General features: G+C 47.4%; 1 protein-coding gene across 2 annotated transcripts; it reads left to right on the plus strand.

Annotated features, from left to right (window-relative positions):
• Positions 1–8026: 8026 nt before the first annotated feature.
• Positions 8027–14671, plus strand: CYSLTR1 (cysteinyl leukotriene receptor 1). Of its 2 annotated transcripts, none has more exons than XM_050713363.1 (2): positions 8027–8100; positions 11324–14671. In XM_050713363.1, the coding sequence occupies exon 2, from the start codon at positions 11368–11370 to the stop codon at positions 12403–12405; it is 1038 nt and encodes a 345-aa protein (XP_050569320.1). In that variant the 5' UTR covers positions 8027–8100; positions 11324–11367; the 3' UTR covers positions 12406–14671. The 2 variants fall into 2 exon arrangements, with proteins under 2 accessions (XP_050569320.1, XP_035397386.1); XM_035541493.2 differs by lacking the exon at positions 8027–8100 and adding an exon at positions 10315–10516.
• Positions 14672–18276: the final 3605 nt, after the last annotated feature.

Consider the following 18276-nt stretch of genomic DNA (forward strand, 5'->3'; position numbering starts at 1 on the left):
GGAAACGGGCAACACTCAGTGATAATTAACACCACCAAGAGCACTAAGAGAGAATAATTATTGGAAATGATGTCTCAGGTTAGGACTGGAAATAATAACAAATTTAAAAAAAAAAAGTCGTTACTTGAGAGTAAGCATTTTAGTAACTTCTTGATAGACGTCCCAGTTGAGTTCCAGTTCTCCAGAATTTAGATAGAGACCATGAATATGTATAACACATGTCTGTGCTTAGCTGAATCTGGTGGGTGAAGTTTGCCAGCTCCAATTTTAAGGGAGGAATCTCTTTTCCCAGGGCTGCTTCTTCAGTGTACTTCAGGGAATTATCTTGGGAGAAAAATAATTCCAATAGTTTTGCTCTGACTCAGGCAGATAGCTTTATTCTCGAGAACTAGAGCAGCATTTCTGAGAGCTGTTTTTATTGCTTTTCAATATTCACAGTCTGCACTTGCCAAAATATTCTGCCTTGTAAACTGAAGGAAAAGTAAATCCAGGACTGAGTAAACTCTGACATGGTGTCAGGAAACAACCCCCCAGTAAAGCTGCATCCTCAGCCCGCCTGCAGTGTGCGCAGACTGTGGTTTTACTCCTGTGTCTGTACAGAGACATCCTGCTGGCTGCTCCAGTCCCGCACCCATGTCAGAAGCAACCAGGAGCGTTACTTCTTGCAAAACTTGATTTGACAGGCATGGCAATAGAAGTGATTTGTTTCCTGTGTGTGCTTCATTGCATCAAATACAGCGAAGCATGCTAATACGCTGCTCTCTGTCTCCAGTGTCATTTGTTAAAAATCATCTTCATTAGCCCATTAACTTTACTGATGTTCTTGGATGTTATTAAGGCAGTTTTTGGAGCAGTTCTTAATTTCCAGTCACAAAGATTTTGTCTGTCCTTTGTCCTCTCTTGTCTGCCTGACAATGATTTTTGAATGTGAACAGAACTGCAATTGATAAATACATTAATTCTGTACAACCACAGGGAAAGAATATGAAAATGCAAAAGCTGAAAGTGCATTTCAAAATATTGACTATTACAACAAATAATGAAGAGAAAAAAAAAAACATAGTTTTTGGAAATATATTTCAACACTGGTTTGACAAGAAATGATTAATCATAAATCGACAAGAGCCTGTGATTAAGCATTTTAACAATGGGATTAGATCAGTATGAATACTAATTAGTGGAAATATCCAGATACTAAAAATGTTGGTGAATGAAAAATAATATTGGTCTATACCAGCAAAGTCGTGTGAGGTTTGTAACTATTTCACCTCAGGGGCAAAGTGACTTGGTATCTAACAGGCTGAGCTGAGGTCCTCCACTCCGAAAGTACGGGTAAACCAAGCCAAAGAAGAGTCCTGGTGGTTCAGGCATGGTCGTGACGTTTTGCTTGCATGGTCTGCAGAGGATGAGTTGAGGATGTGTGCAGAGCTTACGCTCGGCTGGAAGAAGGATGCTCCTCGCTGCATCAGTGCAGACAGCAGGACGTCATGTTACAGTCAATGGGAAGCTGTCTGACAGTGTCTGTCCGGGTAGGGAGTCTGTCCGTGATGTGAAATTAATGTGTAGAAGATTTTCGATGGGCATTTTTTCAGGCTGCAGCTGTCGGTCCCAGGACCAGGCGTGTGACAGCCAGGACTTAATGTGGTCGCCTCCGCTTTTTTGCTTTAGATAAGCCCTGGAGCTGAAAGGCATCATTTCAAGTGTTTTTCCTTTTTCCTTTCTGTGAATCTCATTTACCATGAAGGCTTGCATCGCACCACTGTTATGTGCTTGTGCCCCACAGAGCACTCCCAGCACACCCACGGAGTGGTAGCAGCCCATCACTGCCGCACCGTGCGCCTGCCCAGCACCGATGTAAGAGATCGGTAAGATTTATTCATTGTGGGTGGGCATCAAAATGCACGTTGCTTTTCAGCTAATCTAGAGCAAATCCATGTTGATGAAAGCTGTGACTGCTCGTTGGCAGGGGCTCATTTTACCCCATGGTAAAATCACCTGGTTTTAAGTTGGAACGAGTGGAGAACAAGTCTTTTCACCAGGGACTTAGTTATTCATGGAGCTGAGCAAGGAGGGAGCATCAGGAAAGGCAAAGCATGATCCTCTTTAGTCCATTTATTTCCTTTTTTAGGGAGATTCTGAAATTAAAAAAATATGGCTTGTATGATAGTTCACTTGGTAAAACTTTTAAACCAAATTTTAATAATTTTAAGACAGTGGCAAGGCACAAAGAAATTGAATTGTGGCAGAAGGAGTCACATCCTCCTCCGGTGAGGGTTTGGGTTTTTGTTTGTTTTACTAACTAAAAATAAAAAAAAAAAAAAGAAAAAAGAAAAAAGAAAAAAGAAAAAAAAAAAAGAGCCCTGGCTTCTCAGCGCATCAGATAAGAACACCACAAGGAGCATCGTGTTGTATAACTGAGGGGTTCAGGTCGCAGCCTGGGGAAGGCACGCACCAGGAGCTCGCGGCAGGGCTGAGCAGGGCTCATTGCCAGGGGACTGAGACCACGTCAAATTAAATCCACAAGGAAAGCATAAGGCAGACATACAGGAAGATCTGCAGCAGTGGGTAACAACCGGATCAGAGCAAAAGCAGATCCGTGTGGTGGTGTGTGGTGCACAGCTCATCTCTCTGACCAAGAACGTGAATTATTTTCAGCCAGTTCCACCAGTGACATCCAGGAAATGAGAAGAGGTAACTATTAAGGCCCAAACTGCTACTATTTCATAAAACTCCCCTGCGTTATCTTCCATGATAACTAATCAAATACCTGTTCTAGAAGCAGAAATACAGAAGTGTTGTAGGTGGGCACCAGTAGCTGCAAGACCATCTTTTAATTAATTCCTGCAATATAGGTCCCTTTATCTGAATCTCAGATCAAAACAAAGAGCCTACATAACTATGTCATCATTTTTCAGAGGTTTTTCTCTTTAATTTTTCCTTTTAAACAAGAAAAAAAGTTTGAGCACTTGAAAGTTCAAAGAACGGAAATTTCTAATATCGTTTCCCCTGGTGATTTTAACAAAATTACTTTGCATATCTGTTTATCTGTGCTCATCTTTCTCATGTTGGGTGTCTCAATTTCTGTTGACTTAAATTCTCAAAATGCAGTCACATACCCTCGCATTAGTTGTTAGAAGAGACAAAATGTTTATCTGTTGCTATGTTTCCATTAAATGCCACCGTATATTTTGATTCATAGCTGATTGTTTCAGTCGTTTTCTGTCTGGGTTGGCATTCGCTCCCCTGATAGCTTCATCGGTTGACAAAGCCCTTTGCACGTTTCCATCAGCAGGCCCGGAGGTGTGTGTTTGACCATCAGCACGGCTTGCAGCCTGCTTCTCCACTCCCTTGGACCTTGAGTGGGCTCTTGAAAGGCAGATTGTTTTGGACCGGTCGATATTTTCCTAAGAAAAGCCTCTGCTGCAAGCCAACCGAAATCGAAGCCAGATGGCAGGGCCTAAAATGTTATTCAAATGTGAATAGATGAACACAATCTCTGGTACTCTGTGGTAATTTACTTGACTTGTAGTGTGTCATGGGTAATTATCTGGCCATCTCCAAATACGTAACAGCAGTGTATATCAATAGAAGTACTAGATAAATACAGTTTTAATTATGTGTGAAGTGCCTCTTATCAACGTTAAGACTTAATAATGCTCATAAATTTGCCTTTTGATTTATAGTTTTCAAAATTTGCAAGTGGTGCAAGCCCAAAAATATTCTTGGTGCCAAAAATTCACGTATTTTTATGATGTTTTTAACATTCCCTTTCCAAAAAGAGAAAGCCAACTTGCATATACTATTTCTGGCTTTTTGGATTACTTTCTAAAATAAGAGTAAAGCAAAATTTCCCCATGAGATATGTTTTCCAGCGTACAGTTGAATTTCCCAGGGATCAGTCTGTTTTCTCACCTTTCTGAGCAAAACAATTCTGGTAGTTCATGTAACCTGAAAACTCTGCTATCGTAAAACGAACATCAGAGGATTCATGTTGCCTCAACATTGCAGGTGAGAAAAAGTATAATAAAAAATTTCTGACAGACTACTTTTATTCTTAAAAGTTTGCATGTCAAAAATATATATTTTCACAAAAAAAGAAAAAGATTAAGAAGCAATAAATCTAATGTCCCTACCTGAAACAAAACTAGCAAATCGAAGCACAACTTTCTGTCAGTTTGAAAGTAAATGCTAATTAAATTTACCTGGGCAGACTTCCACTAACCCAGACTACAAAGCCTAAATCACTGCCGACCTGCAGAGACTCTGACACCCAGCTCCCCACTATGGGACAGTAAGTGCACCTTAGGTCTGTTCCATTCTGGAGGGAAAAAATAAATAAATAAAATGATAGAATATTATTTGGGGCAGATTTGTGTATAATTCAAATTTTGCATTAGTTCTGGCAAAGCCAGGAGAATTAAAATAATTTCCCAGCTCCTGACAAGCCAACGGAAACACATTCTGCTGCTTTTGCATGAAACCATCATTCACAAATGAGCGCTGAACAGTTCTCGTTTCTTGAATGGTATGTCTGCAGTGTGACTTGTGGAATGATGGAGACACTGCTTAGAGAAAACTATCTCCCCTAAAGCACTCACTTCTCACTTGCTGCATGTGCAAAACAGGAAGAGGAAGTAGCAATTGGATCTGCCAGGACAGCTTCTCTTGAAAGCGTGGCTATTCTGTTTATTACAGGTTGACAAGTTGGAACCATTAAAAAACAACAAAAAAAAAACAGGCACAAAACGCAACAAACAAAAAGGAAACCCTCTTTTTCAAATATGCAGTCCAAGAGTCTTTGTGACTCCTTTAACTTCCCACCTTGTCAAGGTGGTTAACCACACGAAGGGCTTGGGGCACTACCTGCGAGATGCCGTCACCTGCCATCAAAGGCAGCGAGACTCGGAGGCGTTTGGCACAGACAAAGCCTTCTGGTTTGCATTTTGAATGGAAACCATATGAACCCTGTCGTCTTCAATGAAGCAGAAGTAGCCTTCTTCCCTGGCTTCCCCTTCTACCATTCCTCCGAGCGGCCAGTCGTCCCCATCCCTGCCTCCTCCTGAGAAGAGCTTCGTGTGTGCGAAGTAGTAACACAATTCTCCAAATATTTAGGCTAACAATGATGGGATTCTCTGAATGCTGTCCTTGCGGTTATTGCTGACTGTAATTTATTTTATTTGTCTCGGGAAAGCCCGTGAGGATCTTGGAGCAAGTGCATTATTCCAGAAAAATGTTAACTGGAGGCAGTGCTGAAGTCATCCTATTGTCTTGGCCAGCTTTGCCTACTCTCAGCCCTCCTTCTATGAATGAGTGGTTTAAAAGGCTATATTTGCAATAGGATACCATCAACAGCTTCACGATCTGAGTCACATCCTATAGGGTCTAGCCACAGTAAGAGATGGTCCCCAGGAGAAACAAGTCCAAAGCGGAGCGGAGCTTACTGCCCTCTGTGCAAGATTCAAAGAGAAGTCACTGCTTTTGGGAAGTCCCATGAGAAGAAAGAAGCCGCTAAAAAGATTTTTGCTTTGTCACAAAATACTGTCTCTCTGATTTCTCCTTCTTAAATAGCCGGTGTGAAAGCAGTTTCCAAAGCTAAAGAGCTTTTCAAGCAGGCTGCAAAGTATTTATTATGTGACACTTAGGTCAAATAATCAAGGGCTGAGCATCTTTGTTGCGATGCTGGGAAGGAGTCTGGTGCCTGCCCAGAGCTGGGAGCATTCAGAGTCCAAGACGAGGAGGTGAGGCAGGGACAGTCCATGCTAAGTGCTGGCTCACCTTGACCCCGAGGTGTGACCGGGTTTCTCCTGCATTGGGATGTTCTCAGGACAGATGCACAAAGCCCGTACCCTTCAGTCGCGCCTGATCCCACGGCCCTGTGAAGATGGACTGTTTAAATTTCTGTTGTTGTTAATTAATAGTCATCGTTATATCAGTAAAAATCTTTCCCACAGGCAAAATTTGTCATATCTAGGCAAGTCCTCTGGGTGAAATACTGACAGAGCTGATTCCCCAGATGCAGCCACCACTTGCACAGAGATCTGCTGACTCTAGAGGAAACGCGAGCACTTAGCATCACCAAGGCTGCTGGGAATGTCTGCAGCACCACTCGGCTCTCCAAAATGCTCCGAGGCCAGAATTCATATTGTCACTTAGTTGGATCAAATGTCCATCGACTTTGAAGGAGAGCTAAGAAATCACCTTATGCCACGTTAGCAGTGAAATGACAGGTTACAGCTACCTTTGTTCATCCCGACTCCTGCAGTGCCACCCTCCTTCTCTCGCTGACCTCCGTCCCTCTCCCAAAATGCCCTACAACTCTCTTCCCTCCTCTCTATCTCCAACCTTCAAGTTCTTGAAAGGAGGGGACAAAAAAGAAAAGGAGAGCAAAGGGAAAAAGAAAAAGAAAAAAAAAAAGAAGAAATAACAAAAAACTGAGTAGTAAAAAGCAGAAGGAATAGCAAAAAGAAGTAGCAAAAAAAGCAGAAGGAATGGCAGAGCGAAGTAATACCAAAATACGCACCACAACCAAAGCAAGCTACAGATGTGGCTTCGCAGCAGGAGATGGCAGGCAACGGGTCACCTCGTCTTGGAGGCTCTGGGACCTCCATCCTCAGATGTGTCCAAAACCAGGTGGGCCACAGCCCCGAGCAAGCTGGCCTGACACAGCTAGAGCAGAAAGTTGGACTGGAGAGCTCCCAGGATCCCCTCCAACCTGAATTATCTCGTGGTCCCGTGGTTTGGCTGTTTCTAACACGCTGCCAAGTGGCTCTTGCAGGACGGGCAGGCTTTCCAGTGCCCGAGGAAGGCAGGGGAGGCTTTGGGGGGGAGGCAGCTGCGAGGCGAGCCTCCTGCTCACCCCCGTCGGTGTGGTGCGGACGAGGAGTGCCTTCCCGCGGTGCCCTGGCCTGTCCTGGGCGTGCACAGCCAGAGGTGCCAAGGACCCACAACAAACATGCAAATCTCTGATTCAACAGCAGGAAATCCTTCTGGGACATGTCAGGGTGGAAGAGATACAAGCAGAAAAACGGGAAGGAGACGTGGCATCGCAGCCGAGGGGGAAGTGGGCACAGCTGCAGGGCTTGGTGCTGCACAGTGTCCAGGCAGGGACGGGCCTCGAATTCCAGCGCCAGGTGGACGAGGGCTTTGCCTTTGTCATCAGCCCATCTGCAAGCTTGTGCTTTTGCTATGTGAAGTAAAACAGTGAAGAACGGAGAATATGAGCATGGTGAATAGCAGCGTGCAGTGACTGAGTGCAGTGGCACTTAAACGCCCAAGTACAAAACCGAAACTTGCCGTAGCCGTCTGCAGCTCGCAAGAGGCAAGGAGCCGGCAGAAAGCTGGGAGCAGTGCTGGCACCGAGCTTCAGCGTGGGAACAGCAGGGGCTGGCGCTGACCCACGCGTGGGGACGGTGGGGGCTGCAAGTCCCTGTTCAGCCCCTGCTCCCCTTCCTCCCCATCCTCCCCATCTTCCCCGTCCCGTTATGCTGTGCCCAAATGCCACCCGTGCCAGGCTCGCAGCAAGCCCTACAGCAGCAACGTTTCCTTCCTACACCAAGCACAGCTAAATTACAGCACGGGAAGCCTTTCGAGCAGGAAAGGGCAGGAACCATCCTAGGGACCCCAGCGAGGGGACACACACAGGCAGGGAGGGGTTCCCCTTGTGCGACCCCCACGGAGGTGCCATGGGAACAGGGGGACCTGGAGGGATGCGATTTCTGAGAGCAGAGGGCAGCTTTTATGGGATTGCTTGGTCTTGGTCAGTTTTTTTTACGCCTGTGGCTTTTGAAGTGAATCCTTAATTCCGGGGAAGTAATTGACGGAATGTTTCATTTCCCACGAGAAGCTAAAGCTCACTGCTAAACCGGTGACATTAATACCAGCGGACCTTTGGGATCGCGTGGAAGAAAACCACCCTCCCGGCTCCCAGATGGGTTTCGGAGCCGTTCCTGGGGCCTGGGGGGGCGGCGGGGAGCGGGGCCGGCTCCTCCCCGGGGCGGGGGGGGTGGGGGACGGGGACGGGGACGGGCGCGCCCCGCTTGAAGGGCGGCCGCTGGGCAGGGCAGGGCAGGGCGGTGCGGAGCCGAGCGGAGCCGGGCGGCGGTGAGCGGGGCTGGGGGGGGGGGGGCTCCCGGGGGGCGAGGGGTTCCCGGGGGCTGCCTGCACCGGAGTTAAACCGGGGGGGCCCGAGGGCCGGTGGGGTGGGTTGGGGGCGGCAGGGGACGGGGAGCTGCTTCGGGAGGTGTTCCCCGTGCGGGGCTGGGGTCGGTTTTTTTTTGGGGGGGGGGGGGGGCCGGGGGGGTCGCTCGTTGGGTTGCTGCAGCCCCCCGCCTCTGTGCAGGACGGAAATGTTTATTGGGAAATAGCAGCGTGGAGGTGAGCGGTTCGGCGACCTGCTGCTGTATTAAAGTGGTAAATGGATATTTGTCTGCAGAGCGAGATGCAAACCTGACCCGAAGGCTCAGCGGGGGGTGCTTTTTGGTTTTAGGTGTACGTCTAGGTGGGGAGCTGTCCTCTACTTTAGCAGTCCACAGCAGTGTTGCAATCATTAATTTTAAGTCTGGTTATGAAGACGTTCCAAAGCGTGTTTAGGAATGTGGTCCGCAGCAGGGCTCAGCTGGCCGGGAGGCAAAACCTCGCATGGCTGCGTGCTCTCTGCAGATGCCTTTAACAACAGCTTCTGCGAGACTCAAGTTTAGTCCCCGGAGGAAGTAAAAGTTCATAAAGCAGCTCAGCACCGCTGAAGAAGTGATCACAAATGTGGCACGGAGATTATATAAAACAGTTCATCTAACGAGCAGGTGATGGCTGAGATCTCCTGATTATCTCTCAGACAGCAGGGCTGTGCCGGCAGCCCCAGGGGCAGCTGCTGCGAGCCCAAACTTTTGCAGGCATCAGCACTGGTGCTGTCCCGGCAGGCAGGGGGGACCTGACCCTAAAGGTGCCGTGGGGAGACCCAGGTCCTTCGCTGTCCGGACCCCCCAGTGCTCCTCTGCGTTTCCTAGCAGGGCTGTCCCCCTTCTCTGAGCTTTGTGTGATACTTGCAGGGATGGGAAGCAGCTTAGCTTATCCACTGGGTTGTCCACGCAGCCTGCTTTGTCCCATTTTCTGCTCATTCTTCATAATAATCTTAACTGCACGGAGATGTAGTCAGATGAAAAACCTGTAAAGCGCAAAGGAGATCATCCCAGCCTCTTAATCTCAAATATCTTGAGTAGTTTCTTATGTCTGAGAAAGAACTGATATGTGATGCCTCAGTAACTGCAGAGATTTTATCTGTATGGGTTTTCATGAGCTAATTGAGGCTAATGTGTTCCTGCAGTGCACAGCAGAGCAGGGTTTTGCTCGGTGGGTCTGCTTGCTAGACGTTAAAGCAGGGTAAGGGTAGTGGCATTAAGAGCTTGAATACCTGTCCAGATGATCCTGGCAGATGAAAACATGCAATAGGGATCATGCAGCTTTTTTTCAGAGAATAAACTACCTGCCACTCCCAAGCAATTGGTTAAAATTACACAAATGTTACCACAAACTTAATTTCAGCCCTATCTGGGAGATTTTAAAAAATGATTGGAGTGATGCTCTCATCATAACCTGAGCCTCAAGACTCCCAGGCAAGGGAGGATGGCAGAGGTCTGGGCTGAGGTCTGAATCCTGCCACCACCACACTGGGCTGTGAGAGCCCGGGAGGAGAGGCTGCAAACCCAGGTTAACAGGTCCTTTGCAATGAGCAATGCCAGATAAACTTCATTTATGCAGTCTAAGGTGAACTGTGAATGATGAGGTGTAATGATCTGTGACTTCTGACGGAGCTGCACTGAGCCTTGGCTGCCTCTCCTACCCAAAGATCTCTGTGCAGCTGCATGGTCTCTTGCTTGTGCCCCCGTAAGTGTCCACGAACAGACCAAGAGGAAAAAAAATGTGCTCTCTTGTGCCAGATTTTGCCTCCGCTCCCACCTCTGCAACCTCGCTGGCATCTTTTGAGCTTTAATGTGTTTTGCATGTTGCAGATAATCAGAGGATTGTTTTAAAAGTGTCATCTCCCAAATAGCTGAAACCGGGCTGAAAGCTGAAAGCCTCGAGCACCCCAGAGTGGTTCTGAATTCCCAGTGTATCCCAGAGAGAGGGGGAGAGGCTGAGGGCATCCATCTGCAGTAATGCTGCCTGGCTATTTTCAAGGATGAAATTACGTACCGCTGAAAATCGGTTTTGAGCCTAGTGTGGGTTCTCGTTTGAACATAGTGTGGGTTCTCGTAAGCGATCTTGTCCCAGCTGTTGTCTTCATTGTTTTTCTTCAAGTCACAGTATTTCTGTCGGCAGGTGTCTTGCAGTGCTGATCACTGGGGTTTTAGATGTCTCCAGCTGAAAGTGAGGTTGTGTGTCTGAGACATCAGAAATTGAAAAGGAATGGGAAAATGATGCAGGAGTAAAACACCTCTTGCTCCCTCTTGCTATACTTCAGGACACCCCAAGTTAAGAACATCCTGTCTCACTGCGCCCAAATGAATATCTGAAGGAAATGGTAAAATTTTCACAAAATAATTACTGAGCCCATCTGAAAACAGATCCCTGGCCATAAGGTCAGCTGTGCTGGGGAGCCCCAGTCCTGCTAACGGCTGTCGGAGCAGTGTGCAAAAGCAAACCCAAGAAGAATCCCAAGGGTACTGATGTCTGCAGACCAAGCAGGCTGTCCTGCCTTCGGAAGCAAGGAGCCTTGTCACAGCCCTCTGCTCTGCACGCCAGTGAGCCCTGGTGTGTCTTGGCTGCCACTGATCCTCTGTGTTCATCAGATATAACGGGCAATGTCTTTCCCAGAGCCAATAACTACACTTGCTTATTACCGTAGCAAGTTTTAAAAATAGTGCTACCTGTGAGCAGAGGAGAGCAATGCATAATTTGGGGAGCTGACAAGCGTCTCTTATCAAAGAGTGCCATGGCCACCTTTGTTGCCCCTTTCTGCTGTTTTTCTGCTGCTTTAGTTTGCAGGCAGTTGGAACCTCCCGGTATTTTGGTGGAAGGAGGATGCAGCCAGTACTGAGGACGTATGAAAATGCGACCCCCACCTTTATGCCACCAGCTGTAGGTGCCAGCTGTGGAGCAGCGGCTGTGCTGGATCATTATAATTATGTGTAACTAATTGCATAACATTGGTCTGTACAGAGCCACATCCATTCCTAGCTGTTCTGTCCTTTAAGAGAGAGATGATAGGTTTTTTCTCCTATTTTATAATGATATTTTATTTTTGTGTGCTGCTCTAACGTAGCTGACTCCAACTGTAATACAGCTAACTCTAATGTAATGATAAGTAACTGATTTTTTTCATCTGTAGGCCTGAAATTCATTGCCAGCCAACCAGTGCCTCCCCCCAAAAAGATGACCGCCCTCTTTGACAACTTGTCGTGCCATCACTCCATTGACGACTTCCGAAACCGCGTGTACTCCACGCTGTACTCCATGATCAGCATCATGGGCTTCGTCGGCAACGGTGTAGTGCTGTACGTCCTCATAAGGACGTACCGGCAGAAGACAGCCTTCCAGGTGTACATGCTTAACCTCGCCGTGTCCGACTTCCTCTGCGTGTGCACCCTGCCCCTGCGCGTGGTCTACTACGTCCACAAGGGGAACTGGTTCTTCAGTGACTTCCTCTGCAGGGTCAGTTCCTACGCCTTGTACGTCAACCTGTACTGCAGCATTTTCTTCATGACTGCAATGAGCTTCTTCCGCTGCATAGCCATCGTTTTTCCAGTCCAGAACATCAATTTGGTCACGGAGAAAAAGGCGAAATTTGTGTGCGTCGGCATCTGGATTTTTGTTACCCTGACAAGCGCTCCTTTTCTGCAAAATGGGACCTATCAACATGGCAACAAGACCAAGTGCTTCGAACCCCCAGAAGACTCTCAGAAGACAAAGCTGGTTGTGATCCTGGATTTTATTGCCCTATTTTTGGGTTTCATTTTTCCCTTTATTGTCATAACCATCTGCTACACCATGATCATAAGGACCCTACTGAAAAACTCCTTGAAGAAGAACCAGGCCAACCGCAAGAAGGCTATCTGGATGATCATCATCGTCACTGCCACCTTCCTGATCAGCTTCACCCCGTACCACATCCTGCGGACCGTGCACCTCCACGTGCTGCGGCTGAAGAGCGCCAGCTGCGAGGACACCGTGTACCTCCAGAAGTCAGTGGTGGTGACGCTCCCCTTGGCTGCTTCCAACTGCTGCTTCGACCCACTTCTCTACTTCTTCTCGGGGGGCAACTTTCGGAAGAGGCTGACCACGTTCAGGAAGGCTTCTTCCTCCAGCATTACACAAGCATTCAGGAAAAAGTTCTCCATAAAAGAGAAGGATGATGAACCCTTCGGGGAAAGCCAAAGGGAAAATGGGAACGCCTCTGTGGCCACTTCGTAGAAGGGCGACGCCTTTGGGTAGTATCTCAGATGGGCAATGGTGATCTCAAAACTGTTCCGGGAGACACAAGCAAGGCCCACAAGCCTTTTTCATGATTATATTTGTAATAATAACAGTGGACAGTCTCTGATTTATGCTGTTCAGGTGCAGTGTGGTGGAGCTGACGGCCCCTTCGGTCCCTGCTCGGGTGCACACAGCCACCTCACATGGAGGAGGCACCGGCCAGCAGCAGCAAACTGTTGATCCGATGATAAGTTCATGTAAACATGCTCTTCAAAGCCTGTATCGTGTTTGGGAATTCGCTTCGTTTCACAAGTCTGCAAAGAGCGCTAATTCTCCGAGTCAGTGGGAAATGTAAACACATTTGCTGGATGCCGCACACGGGAGCTGCTGACACATGAGGAGGGCAGAGTTTTCATTGAATCTTAAAACAGATGCTAAATTATTTACACAGCAGAGGTCAAGATAATTCCTGCCCTGCTCCCAGCTGCTTTGGCTTCGGACTTTGGGTTTCAAAGCGAAGTACATGAGTGAGGCCTGCAGGATGGGTGCCTGGGTCTGTGAGCCCAGCAGTCCCATCCGGACAAGCAGCAACCCCGGCATGCTCTGGTTTGCAGCAGATCTGCAAGGGGGTTGAGCAGCGGGGCGTGCGGCCAAGCTCCTCGGCAGAATTGGCTGTAATGTTAAGCTTGGATACATCTCCTGTGCCTCGGCTGTGCCTCGCTGCTGCTGAGCGGCGGCTGTTTCTGCAAGGCAAGGGCGGCTCCAGTGAAGGCAGCCAAGGCAGCACGTTTCAGTGTTCCTGCACTTCCTTTGGCTCTGTCTGGTAGGGAGCGTCCTCTGAATCCCTAGGAAAATGTGTTTTTTTTTTTTTGCGGGGTGCAGCTTTAAAATTATGGTAGCTTAACACGCATTTGAAATTTATTTCACTGGGACTGGTCCTGTAAGTGATGGCTGCAGGATGCAGGTTATCACTCCAATTCTTCAGGAGTTTTAACTAAAAATAGCCTGTTACTATTTTTTTTTTTTGCCTTTCAGGAGTATTGACTAAGATTAAAAAAAAAAGGTAGAAATCATATTTAAAAATAGCCAAATATGACTGAAAGGTGGTCCCATTCGGGAGTGTTCATCCTGCTGACACCTTGCAGAAGAGATGCAACCCAAGGCACTTGGAAGGATCTGAGGAGACATGGACATGAAGAGCCTGAGTGCCAGGTGTAAGTCAGGAGCCCAGATGAGACTTGACATGGTGTCAGCTTGAGTATGGCGTGATGAAAAACCAGATAGGACTCGGTTTCATTTGTAAAGAGAAACTTCCAAATCCTGTCCATAAGGAAACATTCCTGTGGTTTTCCAGTAAATCCACTGTAAATGAAGCAGTTCTGCCTTTCTTTTAGTGAAGCAAAGTTCAGCCCAGGATGTGTGATACATGAGGACAGAAATAGCATCTTAATCCTACCACAATTCTGTAGCTAGAAAACATGACTCATAACACATAAGAAATATGTTTTAGTATTGTGGCATTTATGAAGTTCCTTGATGTCTTAAGTAAAGCAAATTGTTGAAGTACTGTAAAATAAGAGTGAGCAGAAGGGTTTGGACTGGGAAGGGGGGGGGTCTGCTTGAGAGAGATTTTTGTTACACCTACAGAGAGGAGTAAGCGTTTGCTCTGCACACCGCAGTCTGCATGTCCCTGGGTCCGCAAAAGGCGTTTGAAAAAGAAAATTCACCCGCAGAGCAATTCGTGGATGGGAAGTTTTAACAAGACCAGAACCATCTTCAGAAAATGTTCAAGATCTACAAAACGTGAAACTGTTCGTGTGGAGGAGCTACAGCTCCCCCGAGCCCCACTGGAGGGCACAGCTCCCAGTGCACTGATGGAACCACATTCTGCTGGGGGAGACCCGCATCGGCAAACACTTCTGTTTTAAGGGCAGCACCGAGCACGATAGCTGGGTCCCAAATCACTGAAGGCATTGTGTAACTGTGAACAGACATCACCGTGATAAACTGAGTTTGGAAATATGTAGAAATAACATGTACCTTCACCAATTTTAAAATATTGTGTACAGTAAAGCTATATATATATATGTTGCAAAGCATTTTTATTATGCCAGAGATCTTTTTTTTCATTGTTTTTATTTTTTTATGAGACAATGGGTATGGCCAGAGAAATGACAGTGTGTTTGTTTTTTGTATAATAGGAAAGACTGTATTTTAAAGAGGACTGCTGAAAATTAAATGGAAATGTTGCAAGTTAAACTTGAAGAACTTCTGTTTTCCGTGTCTTGTTTCAAACCCGCTGCATGCAGATCCTTCTCCCTTACGGAAGGTTTCTATCTGTTAACAGCACTAGAGAGCAACATTCCCACAATAATCATTTGTAATGATGTAATAAAACTGTAGTGGCACAGAAGCTGGTGGAGCAGTGCCCAGAGCCTGCTGAGAAGCTGGGGGCTCGTGGCCCCGGCCATTGGGGTGCGGGAACTGCTGGAGGGAAGCGAAGCTTTGCTGAGGATGGTGTAGCTTGGAGCCTGGCACGTTTCTCACACTGGTTCCTGCACAGAAAAGCCCAGTGAGAAGGACGTTTTCTATTTAGGATTTCCCACTGTACGTGCCGGCTCTGCCAGCTTGTCCCGTTAAGGGGGGAGCCTTGCCAACGCATGCAAAAAGCGGGCTTTGCTCTGGGAGAGATGCGTGGCCGCTGTCCTCCGCTGCCTGTGGCACAGGCACCAGTAGTGGAACTGGGAAGAGCGGCTGGAGCTGAGCTGTCCCGCTCCGGCGTCCGGGTCAGAAATGCCTGCAAAGGGAAAGTGCCGTGGTGAGCTTCTTGCTTGAAACTGGACTTTTTTTCTGTTGCATATGCTGCAATTCATGGTGCAATAGTGTCACCTAGTGCTTTGTCATCCCTGGAGCTGCTGCCTGTTGCCTCATGCGGTTTCTCTTTGGTTCTGACACGCAAGCCAGCTCCTCACCTGTAAGGCTGCCTCTGTTCCTGTTTTCCTCTGGTGTTAATCATGTTCAGTTCCCCCATTCCCACCCATTCCCACGTTTTATTGAATAATCCTGGGGTTTTCCCTCTCCACCTTCGTCCTGTTTTTCTTTAGCTTCCTGGAGGGATGCTCGAGCAGGGCAGGCTCGGGGTGGGACGTTGCCTGCAGGAAGAGAAATGACTGCCTTTAACACAGGGATGGGAGCATTTTGCATCCATGCACTATGGAGCCACACAATGCCAAGTCTTTTCATGGCCACCGATCCCCGTGGCATGGGCACTCCAACCTTGGCATTCGGCAGTAAATTGCCCTTGCCTACCTCTTAGCAAAGGGAATGGTCCAGCCTTTCCCTGGTGCACTGACCTTTCCGTGGCTGATCTGGCAAACAGCAGTAATCCCTGAGCTAACACAAGGCTCAGCAGGTACATTAGGCACCTGTGTTGGTACACGTCATGCTGTACCATTTCTGTTTGCTCCAAAATGGAAAAAGAACTGGAGCATCGTACAGACTCCCGGCCAGCTGCCTTGTCATTTCTGGTTGCGACTTGCTGGGGACACGTTGCCAGCCCTGAGCACTCAGAAACCTTGGCTCAAGCCTTGCAAATCCCAGCTGCCTTAATACTGTTTTGGCTCGCTTTTTGTTTGCTGTTCTGTGCCTGTGCCTGTAGGGTGCAAGCAGGTAACATCTTCGGGCTCCACTCTGCAACCACTGCAGCTTGGGATATGCTTTTTTATATATTTTTTTCTTAAAGCAAACTGAGACTCTCATTCCAAACAGTCTCCTTCAGGAGTTTAGGTTTAAAAGTTGAGGGAAACTGAAACAACAGCCTCTCAGTTTAAGTCCCCATGAATTATTTGCATAAGCATCGTTGTATGTAGATGTGTAGCTTAACCAGTCAGAGAAATAATCGTATTTCTCAGGCTCAGAGACATGTAGGGAAGAGAGGTGCAGAGACCCTTAATGGAAAGACCGGGACACAGAGTTAGGCTGATTTAGCAATGGTAACCACTGCTGGAAACACCTGAATTGGTGGAAATGTCTGCTCCACACCTCTGGTTTTAGCCAGCTTAAGTCAAGCCACTCAGAGAAAGTGTGTGTGCATTTAAATTACACATGGGGCTCAGCCAGTGCAGTCACTACATTCTGTACACTAAAGTATGAAGAGACTAAAAGTGTATTAACAGTTAAAAAATAATAATTAGGTGCTTCGACCCACTTATCTTACTGCTGGGTGCCTATGACTGTGTGGAGCATCTCCTGAGCAGCGCTCAGAGCGTGCTGCCGCACCGTGCAGAAACAAACGGTGCTTCGAGTCAGACGGTGCTCGCTCCCCGCCCAACAGCACTTGCTGGGACAGAGAGTTACCCATTTGTGGAGGGGAAAAAGAAGCAAAAATGTGTATGTATGTATATATATATATAAAATATATATTTTTAAAAAGGCAGCTCTCAGCTGAAGCCTGTTCTGTGTAATAGTACGTACAACCTGCAGGTGTGAGCATACGCAAGGGCTGAGGCTGGGAGGAAGGAGACACTGACACCTTATTCCCCTTTCAGTTTCAGCACGGAAACCATGCATACAAGAATATAATGTTGATGGTGTAGTCTCTTTTTGAAAAATAGGGGGCTCCAGTCCTTCTCACAGTGGGGTGAATGGGCGCTTCCCTTTCCCAGTAAATAACAACATGAGAAAAGCCTGTGCTAACGCAGTGCTCGCAGTGGGCACCGGACACACCAGGATCACCACTGCCTCCTGGGAGGACTCAAATGTCTCCCTTCCACCAGGAACTTCTTAAAGTGGAACAAAACCATCAAATACAAGAAATAACAGTCTGCATGATGTGTTGGTCAAGGCAGTAATCTTTTTTTGGTGCAACATAGCAGATGACATGCAATTTTTTAATGGGAAGATATGGCAGGCAAGAAATCTGGGTCTAGCGGATGCCCAGGACACTGCACATCCCAGATGCACTAAAGCCTCTCCCATTTACCTCCTGGAGCACAGTTTTCAGGATAAATTTCTGTTCAAGCAAAGAGAACCATATGGGCGCTGTTTTGTCTTCAAAAGGGCCTAAAGTGTGTTTTTATTTGTGCTCATTTTCAGAGAGGGTCCAAAGCAGCCACCTGCTGCCAGAAGCTAACCACAGACTAGATTTCTGTTTGCAAAAACAATGTGATCTTTCTGTTTCCAAGAAAGCACTACAAATCTCAGTTTCCAGTAAATCCTGGCCTTGATGGCTCTGCGCTCCTCCTCGCCGCCGCTACCTCTGAGCTGCCACGAGAGCCATGGGGTGCCGCATGTGACAGAAGTCACAGAAGATGGATTCATATTTCTATTACTCGGTGGCACTTCTATCTTGTTTACAAACCTTCTGAGGTCTTTTATTCCTTTTATTCCGTAAGTATATTTCCTTGTCTGACCCTATAGCAAGTTGACATTTGGCTGTTTTAACTCCATACTGTTTTTGCCTGCCATAGGGCCAAATTCCAGTGCCACACGCTGGGAAATCCAGAAACATTCACAGGATGCAACCACCCGTACTCTGTCTTCATGAAGCGCCTTCAAACAAAATGCTCGCAGGATGTGAGAGGCAAGTAAGCCCTCAGTTTAACAAGCAATAAGCTCCAAGCCCTTGCAATAAGGAGACGTTTCCTGCTCTGCGTGACACAGTTGTGCCTGGGGGCCACGTGGTGAGGGGCTGCAGGCCCAGGTCCGTTTCAGGAGCTAATGCTTGTGCTGGATCCTAATTTAACATTTTCCCTGGATCCATTGCAGTCTGACATTAGCAGAGGGACTTCTTCCATGTGGCCAGAGGGAGAACACTGGGCTCTTTATCCTCCACTCGTGGCAACGGAGGGTATGATCTGATTGCTAGGA

The sequence above is a fragment of the Cygnus atratus genome, chromosome 13 (genome assembly GCF_013377495.2).
Source record: "Cygnus atratus isolate AKBS03 ecotype Queensland, Australia chromosome 13, CAtr_DNAZoo_HiC_assembly, whole genome shotgun sequence".
Classification (NCBI taxonomy): Eukaryota; Metazoa; Chordata; class Aves; order Anseriformes; family Anatidae; genus Cygnus; species Cygnus atratus.